The 14,270-nt window shown below is 54.0% G+C and overlaps 4 protein-coding genes across 4 annotated transcripts; 1 reads left to right on the forward strand and 3 right to left on the reverse strand.

The window, feature by feature from the left end:
* Window positions 1–2,466: 2,466 nt before the first annotated feature.
* Window positions 2,467–2,907, reverse strand: LOC136602465 (histone H2A type 1). The gene has a single exon (XM_066588892.1). It carries the CDS (start codon window positions 2,905–2,907, stop codon window positions 2,515–2,517), a length of 393 nt encoding a protein of 130 aa, XP_066444989.1. The 3' UTR covers window positions 2,467–2,514.
* A 333-nt stretch (window positions 2,908–3,240) lies between these two features.
* Window positions 3,241–3,653, forward strand: LOC136602466 (histone H2B 1.1-like). The gene has a single exon (XM_066588893.1). The coding sequence runs from the start codon at window positions 3,247–3,249 to the stop codon at window positions 3,625–3,627; it is 381 nt and encodes a 126-aa protein (XP_066444990.1). The 5' UTR covers window positions 3,241–3,246; the 3' UTR covers window positions 3,628–3,653.
* A 4,056-nt stretch (window positions 3,654–7,709) lies between these two features.
* Window positions 7,710–8,132, reverse strand: LOC136602464 (histone H3). The gene has a single exon (XM_066588891.1). It carries the CDS (start codon window positions 8,118–8,120, stop codon window positions 7,710–7,712), a length of 411 nt encoding a protein of 136 aa, XP_066444988.1. The 5' UTR covers window positions 8,121–8,132.
* Window positions 8,133–8,771: 639 nt separating this feature from the next.
* On the reverse strand, window positions 8,772–9,428 carry LOC136602474 (histone H1B-like). The gene has a single exon (XM_066588900.1). It carries the CDS (start codon window positions 9,426–9,428, stop codon window positions 8,772–8,774), a length of 657 nt encoding a protein of 218 aa, XP_066444997.1.
* Between the last annotated feature and the right edge of the window lie 4,842 nt (window positions 9,429–14,270).

The following is a 14,270-nucleotide window of genomic DNA, read 5'->3' on the forward strand; positions in this document are numbered from 1 at the left end:
CTCTTAGATTCTGGGTGGCTTGTCTCAACAGGCTCACATCCATTCAGATCTCGAGGATTTTACCCGTAAGGGCAGCAGTAGCTGTCTGCATCGCTGATAAGAGCCGACCGGACAGTCATTGCAAAGTCTGAACCAACCCAGCAAGCGAACTCAAACAGGCGGTTGGTGCAGAGGCCACGTCTCCTGATGCAGATGATGTCGTAGGCTCCGTGTCGGGGGCTTCCCCGTCACAAACATCTTTAGTGTATCACTGGGAGAGTTCTGTCTATGGGTCCCATAGCAGAACCACTTCTGCGTTTCCTGCCTGTGTAGGGGATTGTGCAAATTGCTTAAAGCTCCTTAAGTAGACCTGTAAAGGCCCCTAAGACATAAGGAGTATACAGCAGTGTCTGGCAGCAGTCACACAGGGAAGTCGTTCGGTTTGCACTTCATTGATGACTGTAAAGGGGGACTCCGGGTCTTGAGAATCTGCAGTGTTGCACAGCATGGTGGCCACAGCAGAGGAGGAGTAATCCTGGTGCTTCTTGGGGTGGCAGTAGAAGTGCCACTGTATGCCCTGTGCCGGGGACTGTCACAGGTTATGGGGCCTCCTTGTTATACACGGTGCCCTGATGTTCCTGCCGCCCACAGCTGTCTGTTGTGGCTCCTGAGTGTCTCTCTGCTCCGGCAGGGGAGGGCTGATGCAGCAGAGCTCTAGTACTCCCCTTCACCGAAGCCTCCCTGCGCGCTCTCCCCTCGCCCCCACGTGTTTGTGGCAGCAGCTGCACTCCTCGCTTTACAGGAGGGATTCACGCTCCAGCGGCTCTCTCCGTCACCCCTCCTCCGTCTTCTCTCCCACTGCTTCAGGAGCTGACAGGCCAATCGGCTGCACAAGATGGCAAGGGCTCTTGTATTCAGCCAATCAGCAGGGAGAGGGGATGGGCCTTTACTCTAGACTACTGAAAGAAACGCCCCACAATGACGGCCCTGATCAGTAGTTCCCTCTCTGGTCCGCTCACTGTCTATATAGAGTAGGGCTCTACGCTGAGCAGCTATCGCTTTCTGCTTACAACGTAGAAGATGTCTGGTCGCGGTAAGGGAGGGAAAGGTCTTGGGAAGGGCGGTGCCAAGCGGCACAGGAAGGTGCTCCGTGATAACATCCAGGGCATCACCAAGCCTGCCATCCGCCGTCTAGCTCGCAGGGGAGGCGTCAAGCGTATCTCCGGCCTCATCTATGAAGAGACTCGCGGCGTCCTGAAAGTCTTCCTGGAGAACGTGATCCGCGACGCCGTCACCTACACCGAGCACGCCAAGAGGAAGACCGTCACCGCTATGGACGTGGTGTACGCGCTCAAGCGCCAGGGCCGCACTCTCTACGGCTTCGGAGGTTAATAATTCTGCTCTTTCTCCATAACACAAAGGCTCTTCTCAGAGCCGCCCACCTCTTCCAAGGAAAGGCTGTAATCCAACTCCCTGTGGGGTCGTCAGCAGCGGTGATAGTCTATGCGCTCTGACATGATACAGCCGGGGTGTAGCAGCCTCCCCGTCAGGGTGCGCTTCAGGCTGCGGTCACGGCACGCTTTTAAACCCCTTAACCTGTTTAGGGCAGGCAGGTTATGTCTATAATACGCGAGGAGCTGGGCCTGAATTAATGAGTGCGGTGAAGGGTTAACAGACCTGCCGTTGGAGGTCGGGTGGTTTTAGTGCCGCCTATGGGCGGGGCTATAGTCAGATTCTTCCCTCTCATTGGCTGATCACCGGAGATTTTGAACTTCCCGCTCAGTTGATCGCGTCTCCCGCTCTTCCTGTCCTCCATCCATCCGTGTAACACGTGTAATCAGTGACCAGGCCGTCTGATATAGAGGCGCTCGGGGCTGGAGGTAAAGAACCCTCAGATACACCCCCTAATCCCAGCCCTACGACGGGCGGTGGAATCCTCTACCTGCTCCACCCGTAACGCAAGAGGACGTCTCATCCCTGTAGGTTTACTATAATCCAAAACCGTGCAGGGCTCTGGGAAAGCTGGGTGATATAGCTCCACCTCCATAAAAAGGGCATGGCTGTGGAGTGACATGATGAGCGCACTTCTAAGGGGGCGACCGTGCAGAGCTCTGAGAGGGCTGGGTGATGCGGCTGCAACGCTTTGTAAGCATACGGCCCACGCAGGACCCTGAGAAAGCTGGGTGTTCTATCCGAAACACAACAAAAGCGTTCCGATTCTTGTATATACGTGAGCAAACAGAGGACTCTGTTAACCCGTTATCGCAAGGACTGGTGAGCGAGTCCTACAGCCGCCCGTCCTCTGGACATGAGGTCACCTAGAGCAGGACGATTGTGCGCTTCTGCCGGTGACAGGGATGGCCAAATTGGCCAATCTCTGCCTCCTTGTGGAAAGTCCTATACATTTATAGTTTCCCGGTGCAGCCGGCGTACCGGCCACCGAGTATCACAGCATAGAAGCGGCGCAGCTCTGTTGTAAGGAGCATGTGGGTGGCTCTTAGAAGAGCCTTTGGTTCTATGGAGGGATCGGCGCGATCACTTGCTCTTGCTCGTCTTGCTGCTCTCGGTCTTCTTGGGCAGCAGCACGGCCTGGATGTTGGGCAGGACGCCTCCCTGGGCGATGGTCACCCCACCGAGCAGCTTGTTCAGCTCCTCGTCGTTGCGCACAGCCAGCTGAAGGTGACGGGGGATGATGCGGGTCTTCTTGTTGTCCCGGGCGGCATTGCCAGCCAATTCCAGGATCTCAGCGGTCAGATACTCTAGCACTGCTGCCAGATAGACCGGAGCGCCGGCGCCCACCCTCTCAGCGTAGTTGCCCTTGCGGAGAAGCCTGTGTACACGGCCGACAGGGAACTGCAGTCCTGCCCGGGATGAGCGAGTCTTGGCCTTAGCACGGACTTTGCCTCCTTGTTTGCCGCGTCCAGACATCTTCTAGCACAGGAAAGCAGAACTAGGAAAAAAAAAACACTTCGGAAGTAGTGATAAGGAGAAGAGCCCTTCTGTTGATTTTTATAACCTGCTGCTCCGCCCTCCTCTCTTCTAATTGGGTAGATTTCAATCCACGCAATAGAGGCCAGACTTGAGGAAGAACCAATTAGCGGCACTGGGCGTGGCTAATGACGCTCACAGGGGTCACATGTTTTGCTGCTCCAGTAGAACAGCAAGCAGACGCCGGTACTCATTTGCATGGCCCCGCTATAAATACCGCAGCGCTGGGAGGTGCAGGAATATCGTTCTCTCTAGTTCGGAAAGTATCTCTACGTTACCATGCCTGATCCCGCCAAGTCTGCTCCAGCGCCCAAGAAGGGCTCCAAGAAAGCCGTGACCAAGACTCAGAAGAAGGACGGCAAGAAGCGTAAGAAGACCAGGAAGGAGAGCTATGCCATCTACGTGTACAAGGTGCTGAAGCAGGTCCACCCCGACACCGGCATCTCCTCCAAGGCCATGGGCATCATGAACTCCTTCGTCAACGACATCTTCGAGCGCATCGCAGGGGAAGCCTCCCGCCTGGCTCACTACAACAAGCGCTCCACCATCACCTCCCGGGAGATCCAGACCGCCGTTCGCCTGCTGCTGCCCGGAGAGCTGGCCAAGCACGCCGTGTCCGAGGGCACCAAGGCCGTCACCAAGTACACCAGCGCCAAGTAATCTGTTCCGTGGCCCGCCGTGCACGATCACCCCAGAGGCTCTTCTAAGAGCCACCCACCCCGTCTACAGCAGAGCTGCCACCTCCTAGTCGGTGTGTAGGTTATTGTAATATGTTGCTGTAGAGTGAATGATAACCAGATTGTGTGCTAGTTCTCTCTTGTGTCTCTTCTGCATCGTGCAGTATAAATGGCATTATTGGGGGAGGCAGCAGCGGAACACAGATGGTCATCTCAGACTCCACCGCCTGCTGCGGTTTGGGGCTCCGTTTTCTTCCCCGTGTCCACAAGCGCTCGGGGGGGCTCTGTCCTATTGCCTTCCAGCAATAGCAATCATGTCTTCTGCTGGCAGTAGGTGGGGATAGACCGCCGTTATGTCGGCGCGGCTGCCGGGTGTTGATGCATTGCTCCCGGTGTGAGGACAAAGCGGCCGCAGCATTGTTATGGACGATGCCCTGACGGACTGCTCAGAACCCGTGGTTTATATCAGCAGTAATGCAGCTGGGATGAATTAGAAGAAAGCTGCGGATGGTAAAGAGCAACTAGGAGGATCGCCGACGGGGAGAAATCCTGACAAGGTGCAGTTCCAGCACACTTTAGGGAATATTTAGAAACCCAGCGCGGGAGTTCGGGATATTAACCGAGTGTGATCGGTGGAGTGTACAGCGCCGGCCGCATGCTTCTCCCGATATGTACCCGTCCCGGCAGCTCGCTGATAACCCCAACTGTTCTCTCAGAAATGGTGAATACGTGACAGCCGGGCCGGGGAGCTGATAGTGAGCGGACCTGGAGCTTGTGTCCTGGGAATAGGCAGATCTCTTTAAACCATCCGGGTGACCCGCGGACAGAAGAGCCGTCACTCTAGAGCACCCGCGGACGCCTCCATACTGGTGGGCACTGTGCGGCGCTCTACCTAGATTTAGTGGCGCCGCACCGGACAAAAAAGCCATCAGATAATCGGCGACTGTTGCTGCTCGCGGTACTCTGAGCACAGTGTATCCCCTGCTGATTAGATACCGGCAGCCCTGATCGCCGCTCTATCAGATGCCCCGTCAGTGATTACACGGGTTACATGGAGTGTGTGTGACCGAATCAGTGGGGTGCACAAAGGGTCGGAGGCAGACAGCATAGTTGTCCAAGGATGACATGCTGGGGGCTGTAGTGCATTGTAGTGGGTACAAGGGGGTAGCGGAGGCAACCCGGGATGCCTGACAATGAGAGGCTTGAAGCGCCAGGAAAGGGGAGGAGGAGCATGACGAGAAGAGCCTCACACTCCCCAGCTCCGCATGTAGAGGTGTCCAGGCGCCTCTTGACTCCTTTTACTCCAGCGGCCGCAAAGGGAACGAGAGCGGTGCAGGGACCAGAGTAGCAGCAGCAGTGGGAATGGGAGCAAAGATAGCCTGGCGGGGACCAGAGTGACAGCGGTCATCCCCTCACATAGAGGCGCAGACTGTATCTCTCAGAGATCTGCAGGGCCACCCTCTTGCCTAGGTTAATTTAGTGCTGCGGCTATATCATTCAGCTCTCCCAGAGTCCTGCAACACGATGTCAGTGCAGCACTCTGGGAGAGCTGGGTGCTATGACCGCAACTCTATATAAAATAATGGCTCCGCGGGTCCTTGGGAGATCTTGGTACAATTGCAGCACTTCTATATGAGAGGACCGCCGTGCAGGACGCCTCCAATATGGTAGCATTACACGGATTAGCGGGCAGGCCGTATGCTTTAGTGCGAGGACATACAATCAATGCGCCGCAGCCTGCTTCCTCCTCTCTAACGGTAGGAGGGAAAAGGGACTAGAGCCTGAAGTACGCGCGGGCCAGGAAGCTCTTCCTTCACCTGGGACATTCCAATTATCAGACTGGCAATCAGACTGAATCAGCGGCAACCCCCCACAAGGAGTTGGATTACAGCCTTTCCTTGGAAGAGGTGGGCGGCTCTGAGAAGAGCCTTTGTGGTATGGAGAAAGAGCAGAATTATTAACCTCCGAAGCCGTAGAGAGTGCGGCCCTGGCGCTTGAGCGCGTACACCACGTCCATAGCGGTGACGGTCTTCCTCTTGGCGTGCTCGGTGTAGGTGACGGCGTCGCGGATCACGTTCTCCAGGAAGACTTTCAGGACGCCGCGAGTCTCTTCATAGATGAGGCCGGAGATACGCTTGACGCCTCCCCTGCGAGCTAGACGGCGGATGGCAGGCTTGGTGATGCCCTGGATGTTATCACGGAGCACCTTCCTGTGCCGCCCTTCCCAAGACCTTTCCCTCCCTTACCGCGACCAGACATCTTCCACGTTGTAAGCAGAAAACAATTGCCAACCAGTTCGAGCGTCCTCCCTTATCTACGCGACGAGCGGACCAGATTGAAAACAATAATAAATGACGCAAGTTTAGGGCGTTCCTAATGGGGCAATTACATGTTGGCCACTCCCCCTCCTTGCTGATTGGTTGAGCACAGAACCGTTTGAAATTTGGAATTTACCCGCTTCCTCTACAACTCTCAAAAGCCCCCTGGCTAGGTGCCTCATGTCATTGTGTAGTATTATTGTTGTTTTTGTATTGCTTTCTTTCTCCTTGGTACAATGAGATAACATCCACATATAAAATACATCCTCAACACTAATCCCTTCCCTCCCGGCGGACTACAGGAACCAATAGATGCCTCTCACTGACAACTTCATCGCTTTGTCTCTTTCTACAATATGGAAATATGAGAAAACTAGCGTACCCGTCGCGCGTTGCCGCGAAGACAGACATACATACATACATTCGTTTTTATATATCTAGATGACGGCAGCAGCGACCACTGAGGTTTTGTAGGCCGCTGCTTCCCCCTTGCAGGCTGAATAAAATAGCCGTTGTGTGGAACATCCAATTTATCCGGCTGCTGTGGCTTTTCTGGGAAGATAGCCTAGTACATGTTTGCCCACTTCCAACTCCAATGGAGACTGACTGTAAATGGCTGGCGTGCTCTAGTATTTATGGTTTCAAGCTGTACGTGTCATTGCATACAGTCTATCTATCTATCTATCTATCAGGGTTATTGCATACAGTCTATCTATCTATCTATCTATGACATCAGGAAATGAGAGAATTAGATTCCGTACGTAAAATTTGAACGCTAATTCTTTGGCGCTTTGAATTGAATAATCAAGTTGGGACCCATTAGCTTTTCCCATTTATGACATAATCAATGCTCATGCCAAATTTCAAGTTTCTATGACATTGGGAAGTGAGAGAATTAAATTCTGTACATAAAATTTGGACGCTAATTCTTTTGCGCTTAGAATTGAATAATCGAGTTGGGATGAGACATAAGGCCTTGCCCATAAGCATTCCCCAACCTCCAAGAACTGAACCTACCTACCTGAATGAGATTTTGTAGGCCGCTGCTTCCCCCTTGCGGGCTGAATAAAATAGCCGTTGGGTGGAACATACAATTTATCCGGCTGCTGTGGCTTCTTAGGAAGATATCCTAGTACTTGTTTACCCACTTCCAACTCCAATGGTAATTGGCTGGCGTGCTCTAGTGGTTCCAAGCTGTACGTGTCATAATAGAGCCTTAATGACATCACAATGCAGCTTTATAGAACATGTTGGGGCATGTTCAAGGGTGTCCGATGTTGATGACATCAGTGATGACATCACAATAGCAGGTGGCTTACTTATTCGATCTACGTGGGGGGGGGGGGGTCGTAACCTTCGACGACGCTCGCGCGCGCGCCATTTTTCGTAGGATAGTTGTACTATGCCTATAATCTTCCCAGGAGTGTACTCAACAACTTCCCAAAGTTTCATGGCGATCGGATGAATGGTGTAGTAGCGCATAAAGGACAAACAGACACGCACGCACACAGACATACATTCATTTTTATATATATAGATGGCATAAATTACCCGAGGTACTGACTAGGTCACTGAAGGGGTTAACAGACCACCTCCTGCTGACACATTATTGGGGACAGGCTGGCTGTGAACCCGAGTGGGGAGGGAATCGGAAGAATAACAGCGGAGGACAGGATGCAGCTCGTTTGAGGAGGATTTGGTGGCTCTGAAAAGAGCCTTTGTGTTCCACGCGGTGCCCAGAGCAGATCTAAGCCCTCTCTCCACGAATCCTGCGGGCCAGCTGGATGTCTTTGGGCATGATGGTGACCCGCTTGGCGTGGATGGCGCACAGATTGGTGTCCTCGAACAGTCCTACCAGGTAAGCCTCGCTGGCCTCCTGCAGGGCCATGACCGCTGAGCTCTGGAAGCGCAGGTCAGTCTTGAAGTCCTGGGCGATCTCTCTCACCAGGCGCTGAAAGGGAAGCTTACGGATCAGCAGCTCGGTGGACTTCTGGTAGCGACGGATTTCACGGAGAGCCACTGTACCTGGACGGTAGCGGTGAGGCTTCTTCACTCCGCCGGTGGCAGGAGCGCTCTTCCTGGCGGCCTTCGTAGCCAGCTGCTTGCGGGGAGCTTTCCCTCCGGTGGATTTACGAGCGGTCTGCTTGGTTCTGGCCATAGCGCTGCTGTAGAGATGCACACAGATGTGATATGATGGGAGCCGTAGAAAGAGCAGAGCCTTTATACCCTACTTGCTCTTCCCTATTGGCTCTTAGAAACAACGCCCCCTACATCTCATTGGCTTTTTCGAACAAACCACTAGCCCGCCAAAACGCTTGATGCTCGCGACCAATCAGCGTTCGGCAGAGGCTGGCCCCACCGCAGCCTATCAGGCCACTGCATGATACGTACGGGTGTCTGTGAAATCATGTTCTCAGCTGCTTCCCTGCATTGATATGTCCGCAGAAACACACACTCCACGCTGCACGGCAGTCTCCCCCATTAGAAGCTGTGCTGCTTTTATGGGAAATGCATTAGGTCGGCGAGTCCCCTCCCTCTTCACACTCAGCCCGGCATCCATACACGCGTTGTATAGGTCACACTCCCCAACAGGAACGGGGATGATGCGGCGACAATGTCTCGTATTACTCCCCCTCTATAGCCTCCCCCTCGCTCCCTAGACTCCCAACTGATATGAAGTCCCCTGTAGCCGCTATGGGGCCGCTGCTATCTAGAACAGAATCCGAGGCAGTGATAATACAGCTCTGCGGTGAGAAGGTGGCGGCTCTGAAAAGAGCCTTTGTGGGGTAAATGCATGGGCGGCTTCAGCTTATTTCTTAGCCGCACTCTTCTTGGCTTTAACAGCCTTCTTAGCTGGACTCTTGGCAGCTTTGGGTTTGGCCGCCTTCTTAGCCGGACTCTTCGTCACCTTCTTGGGCTTTGGGGCGGCCTTCGGCTTTGAGGCTTTCTTCGGGCTCTTGGCCACTTTCTTGGCGGCGGCCGCTGCAGGTTTCTTTGCTTTTTTCGGGCTTTTGGCCGGAGCCTTCTTGGGCTTCTTAGGAGATTTCGCCGCTTTCTTGGCTCCAGCGGGCTTCTTGGGCTTGGCCGCAGCCGCTGGCTTCTTTTTGGCCGGCTTGTCCTTAGTCTCCTGCTTCTTGTTCAGCTTGAAGGAGCCGGAGGCGCCGCTGCCTTTCACCTGGAGCAGGCTGCCCTTGGTGACCAGAGACTTGACGGCCAGCTTCAGGCGGCTGTTATTCTTCTCTACATCGTACCCTCCGGCAGCCAGAGCCTTCTTCAGGGCGGCTAGAGACACCCCGCTGCGCTCTTTAGAGGCGGACACGGCTCTGACGATCAGCTCCGACACGCCGGGACCGGAGGACTTCTTGCTTTTCTTGGCGCCCCCTGCGGCGGATTTCTTCGGCTGCTTCTTGGATTTGGCAGCCGGCTCGGCGGCAGGAGGAGCGGCGGCTGGCGCGGTTTCTGCCATTGTGTGCTGCGGTAATCAAATAATAAAACTCTCCTGGAAGAGAAACTCTGAGAGCGGCGCTGGTGGCGCCTCTTATATGTACAGCGGCCGCGCTCTGATTGGCTCGTGAGCAGGCCCGTCCTGAGCTGCTATTGGCTGACACTGAGCACAGCTACTGCCTTATCCCATCCGGGCCTCCTCTCCGCTCCGTTCTCCTCTTGTGCTTCCCTGCCCGGGATAAGAGTCCGTTACCGGTCAGAACCGGACAGGAGAGCTCGCTTTCAACGTGACTCCTCACTCTCTGACATCTCATGCAACCGTTTATAGCCGCCGCTGGCGGAGGTTCCGGGGAGGAGCGGAGAGGAGGCCACGAGATCTTCGCCATAGTTCTCCCGATCTGCACATCACCGCGTATCTGCGGAGATAAAACCGCTGCGGGAGCGCCTTCCCTCTATTCCCGGCCCTTGTCACCATCCCCGGGATCTACTCCACAATCTCCATCGTGCAGAAGCTGATTGCACAATGCGAGGACGACCTGGAGCTGCCGAGAGCCCAGAGGTGTAGCACAGGCGGCGCCTCCGCTCACTGCCAGCTCCCGGGTGCTGAATGTATACTGTATATACTGCAGACTTCTCTATACTGCGGCGCAATGTAAGATGAGGAAACCCAGTACCCCCCTGTACACTCAGACGATCGGGAATGCCACACGTTATCGTCCCTTTAATACCCCGGACATGATGGGTGTGGTTGTCCACAAGAAGAAGCGATTCTTCTTCTCTGCAGGTGCATCTCCTCCCATGGGCTGCTGCCCGTTCTATATCATCCCAGGGATACCATGTGCTGGACGTGACGGCCATTGCATCGGCTCTGTAGTTCCCATCAATCGTTGACGGTGAAGATGGAACTTGGGATTCGGCTGAAGAGCGGTGGCATCTAACAACGCTCTAATCGGGATGTAGATCGCCAAGAAATGACGCCTGAACAAAGCCTTCTACCCGCGGTTCTCCTGCAGCCGGCGATGGCCTGTCAGTCACTGATGTCCGAGCAGTGATACAGCGGGACTCTCAGCGCCAGATCCAGTGCCACAGTCGGTGACATCGTACATAACCCGCAGGGAGGGTTCTACTGTAGATCCCAGGGGCAGCAGATGTTGTACAGTGTCCGCTGGGATTCCTACGGGAAAGCGTGTTGGTCCAGAAAGCTTTCACAGACCCTGAAGGACCACCGGTACTGTGAGACCCCCGCTTCCCCCACAACCCGGTCCCATATACCCCTCCAGATCGCTAATCAGCTCTTCTATTTAGCGCCCAAGGAGGCGACCCAGAAAGAAAGCAGTGCAGGGGCAGCTAGTGGAGCTCTTGTAGGCAAGCCGCTGCTCCGACCGAACAGCAGCTCACAGTCATCGGCAGAGCTGGCCACCAGCGGCGCCATGGACAGCGAGAGCGGGGTTCGCCGTGGCAGCGGCGCTAGTGCCATCGGTGTACGGGAGCGGAGGCCAGCGCGTAGGGTGACAGCGGCGCCGGCTGCTGCGGCCGACGGGGACAGGAGCTGGGAGCAGACAAAGCTGTCCAGCGAGCGCCCGGGGGGAAACGAGCGTAGATGTCAATCCGGCGGGGAGATGTGTGAGACAGGACCAGAGATGGGAACCGCCTGGGAGATACGTGAGCTTGCCAGGGAAATGGGCGGTACATGTGGGGAGGTGTGTGTGCGGCAGCCGGTCCACCGTCGTGCCCCTCGCCTAGACGTACCATCTAACTCGGGGCTCCCAACCCATGTTTCCACCCTTACATCCGCTGGAGACATAATGCACCAGGGCCGCTCAGCTGTAAGTGAATAGGAGCAACGCAGATGGTACGGCATCAGTACATTTAACCCTTAACCCACTAGTCTCCGGTCACTGTATCTACCTGCAGTCATACATGTAAAGGCAGTAGCCGCAGTACACGGTGCGGCCGGCGGGTCAATAATCTGCTCACAATGAACAACATGGACATACAATGGAGAACAATACAATAAATACGTTCTGAGTGTAATGTTTATGTAAAGGTCACCGTGTCCGTACAAAGGGTCTAGTGTTCTTGTGTCACAGTGTGTGCAAGTAGTAGCGGCAAAGGGAAACCTTCAGGCTGATATCTTGTCACGGAGTGTTGATCAATCTTTGGCAATCCGTTCTGATGCCCCAATAATAGTCGGCCCTGATATATGCACCCCGTCTACCCTGATACCCTGCCTCCATGACCTTCACATCTTGGTGGGATCGTCCACCTTGCTTATGGCTGAGGGCACCAAGGTTTTCCGGGAAGTTACCGCGATGGCTGAGCAGAAAATGCCACTCGCTGCTGATGTTGCAGCATTGTGTAGATCCGGACAAACTGCGGACAAACCCTCATTAGCAAGGCACACTTTAGCTAAGCACCACACTACCTCCAACCAAGCACTGCCTGCTGGACACATCGCTGCCTCTTCTCCTGGGTCACATGCTGCCCAACCCCCCCCCCCCCCCCCGCACGACCCTGCGTCTGCAGCGCACACAAAAGTGAGACATTGACGTTTGATCTTCATTCCAATCCTGTGCCACCTCCGTCAGGAGCTGCAAACGTGGGCATGCGTTACATAGCAATGGGGAATCCATGTGCCCACACAGTATTCATTCTGTCTAGGTGACGCATAGCTCAATCGACACAGCAAGGGGAAAGCCATCTGCACTCTGCCCTCTACCCAAGTCAGCCAGTGTCTTTGTGCCAGACAGGTCAAACACCGCGATGGGAACTAAGTGTGCACCAACAGCTTGGGTGGTTCCTAGGCAACCCAAGACATGAACAATAAATAAATCAGAGCGGCCAAACATGGCTGACTTGGACCGCGCCAACGACATAGGCCTCGGCCCACAGCTTCAGCAATCGTAGGCATGAAGCGGACTTCAATGCTAGTTCATCTGCGATGGGCTCATTAAATCAGTTAGCTTTCCTTTCACCACTCCAATGACTGGATTAGCAGGGGAAAGTTGCACAGCCCCAACCTGGCGCAGTTGCAGTTCCCCCGGGACATAGTCCTCGGCCAACAGCTTCAGCAATCATAGGCAGGAAGCAGACTTTCACTGCACCCAGGACATAGGCCTCTGCACAAACCCTCAGCAATCGTGGGCCTAGAGCGCACTCCCATGCTAGTGTAGCTGTGAACGTGTCATTAGCGCTATATCGCTCCTCTTGTTTGTCCCAATGCAGCGCCCCGGAGAGCTGAGGTAACGTGAGATAAAATACAGGTTGGCTTCGGCCAACACTGCATGCTAGTCAGTCTGGCCTTTTTTCATAGTCACAGGCAGGTACAACTCCGCTATCGGAAGTTTGTGTTGACCCACAGCATGGGTGGGTCCCAGGAAGTACACAAATAAATCCCATTGCAGTGCCCCAGATAGCTGAGCTAACGTGAGATAAAGTACAGGTTTGCTTCGGCTCACACTGCATGCCCTAGTCAGTCTGGGTTTTTTGGGGGGTCAGATACGTAGAACACTGCGATGGGAACACTTAGTGCACCCATACTATACACAGACCCCTGTAATATTCCTGTAGCAAAGGTATAGGCTGACCCCACTAACAGTTATGCTGCAGAAGTCCAGGGAGACCCTATTAACACTTCTGTAGTAATAGTATAGACGGACCCCAGTAACATTTCAGTAGCTGCAGTATAGGCAGAGCCCAGTATCAGTTACATTTCAGTAGTAACAGTATCGACAGACCCCTGTAACATTTCCGTAACAGCAGTATAGTCAGAGCCCAGTAACATTTCTGTAACAGCAGTATAGGCAGAGCCCAGTATTAGTAACATTTCAGTAGCAGCATTATAGACAGACCCTAGTAACATTTCCGTAGCGGCAGTATAGGCAGAGCCCAGTATTAGTAACATTTCAGTAGTAACAGTATAGACAGACCCCAGTGACATTTCCGTAGCAGCAGCATAGGCAGAGCCCAGTATTAGTAACATTTCAGTAGTAACATTATAGACAGACCCCAGTGACATTTCCGTAGCAGCAGCATAGGCAGAGCCTAATATTAGTAACATTTCAGTAGTAACAGTATACACAGATCCCAGAAACATTTATGTAGCAGCAGTATTGGCAGATCCCTGTAACATTTCTGCAGCTGAAATATAGGCAGGCCCCTGTAATGTTAAAGGGGTTGTCCCGCGCCGAAACGTTTTTTTTTTTTTCAACCCCCCCCCCCCCCCCCCCCCCCGTTCGGCGCGAGACAACCACGATGCAGGGACTGAAAAAAAGAACAGCACAGCGCTTACCTGAATCCCCGCGCTCCGGTGACTTCTATACTTACCGGTTGAAGATGGCCGCTGGTATCCTCTCCCTCCGTGGACCGCAGCTCTTCTGTGCGGTCCATTGCCGATTCCAGCCTCCTGATTGGCTGGAATCGGCACGTGACGGGGCGGAGCTACACGGAGCTACACGGAGCCCCATTGAGAAGATAAGAAGACCCGGACTGCGCAAGCGCGTCTAATTTGGCCATTCGACCATTTTAGACGGCGAAAATTAGACGGCAACCATGGAGACGAGGACGCCAGCAGCGGAGCAGGTAAGTGAAAAACTTTTTATACCTTCTGTATGGCTCATAATTAATGCACAATGTACATTACAAAGTGCATTATTATGGCCATACAGAAGTGTATAGACCCACTTGCTGCCGCGGGACAACCCCTTTAATGCAGTTATGCTCCTCTCCTTTGGCCCAAACAAGTTTCTCCGATAACTGTGGTAACACTAGAGAAAGCACATGATGCGCATTGCTGATCCCCTGACCCCAAGCGGGAGGAGGTGGCATTACAAGGCCAAGACACCATGACCAGGACCCGCTATAG

The sequence above is a fragment of the Eleutherodactylus coqui genome, unplaced genomic scaffold (genome assembly GCF_035609145.1).
Source record: "Eleutherodactylus coqui strain aEleCoq1 unplaced genomic scaffold, aEleCoq1.hap1 HAP1_SCAFFOLD_27, whole genome shotgun sequence".
NCBI lineage: Eukaryota > Metazoa > Chordata > Amphibia > Anura > Eleutherodactylidae > Eleutherodactylus > Eleutherodactylus coqui.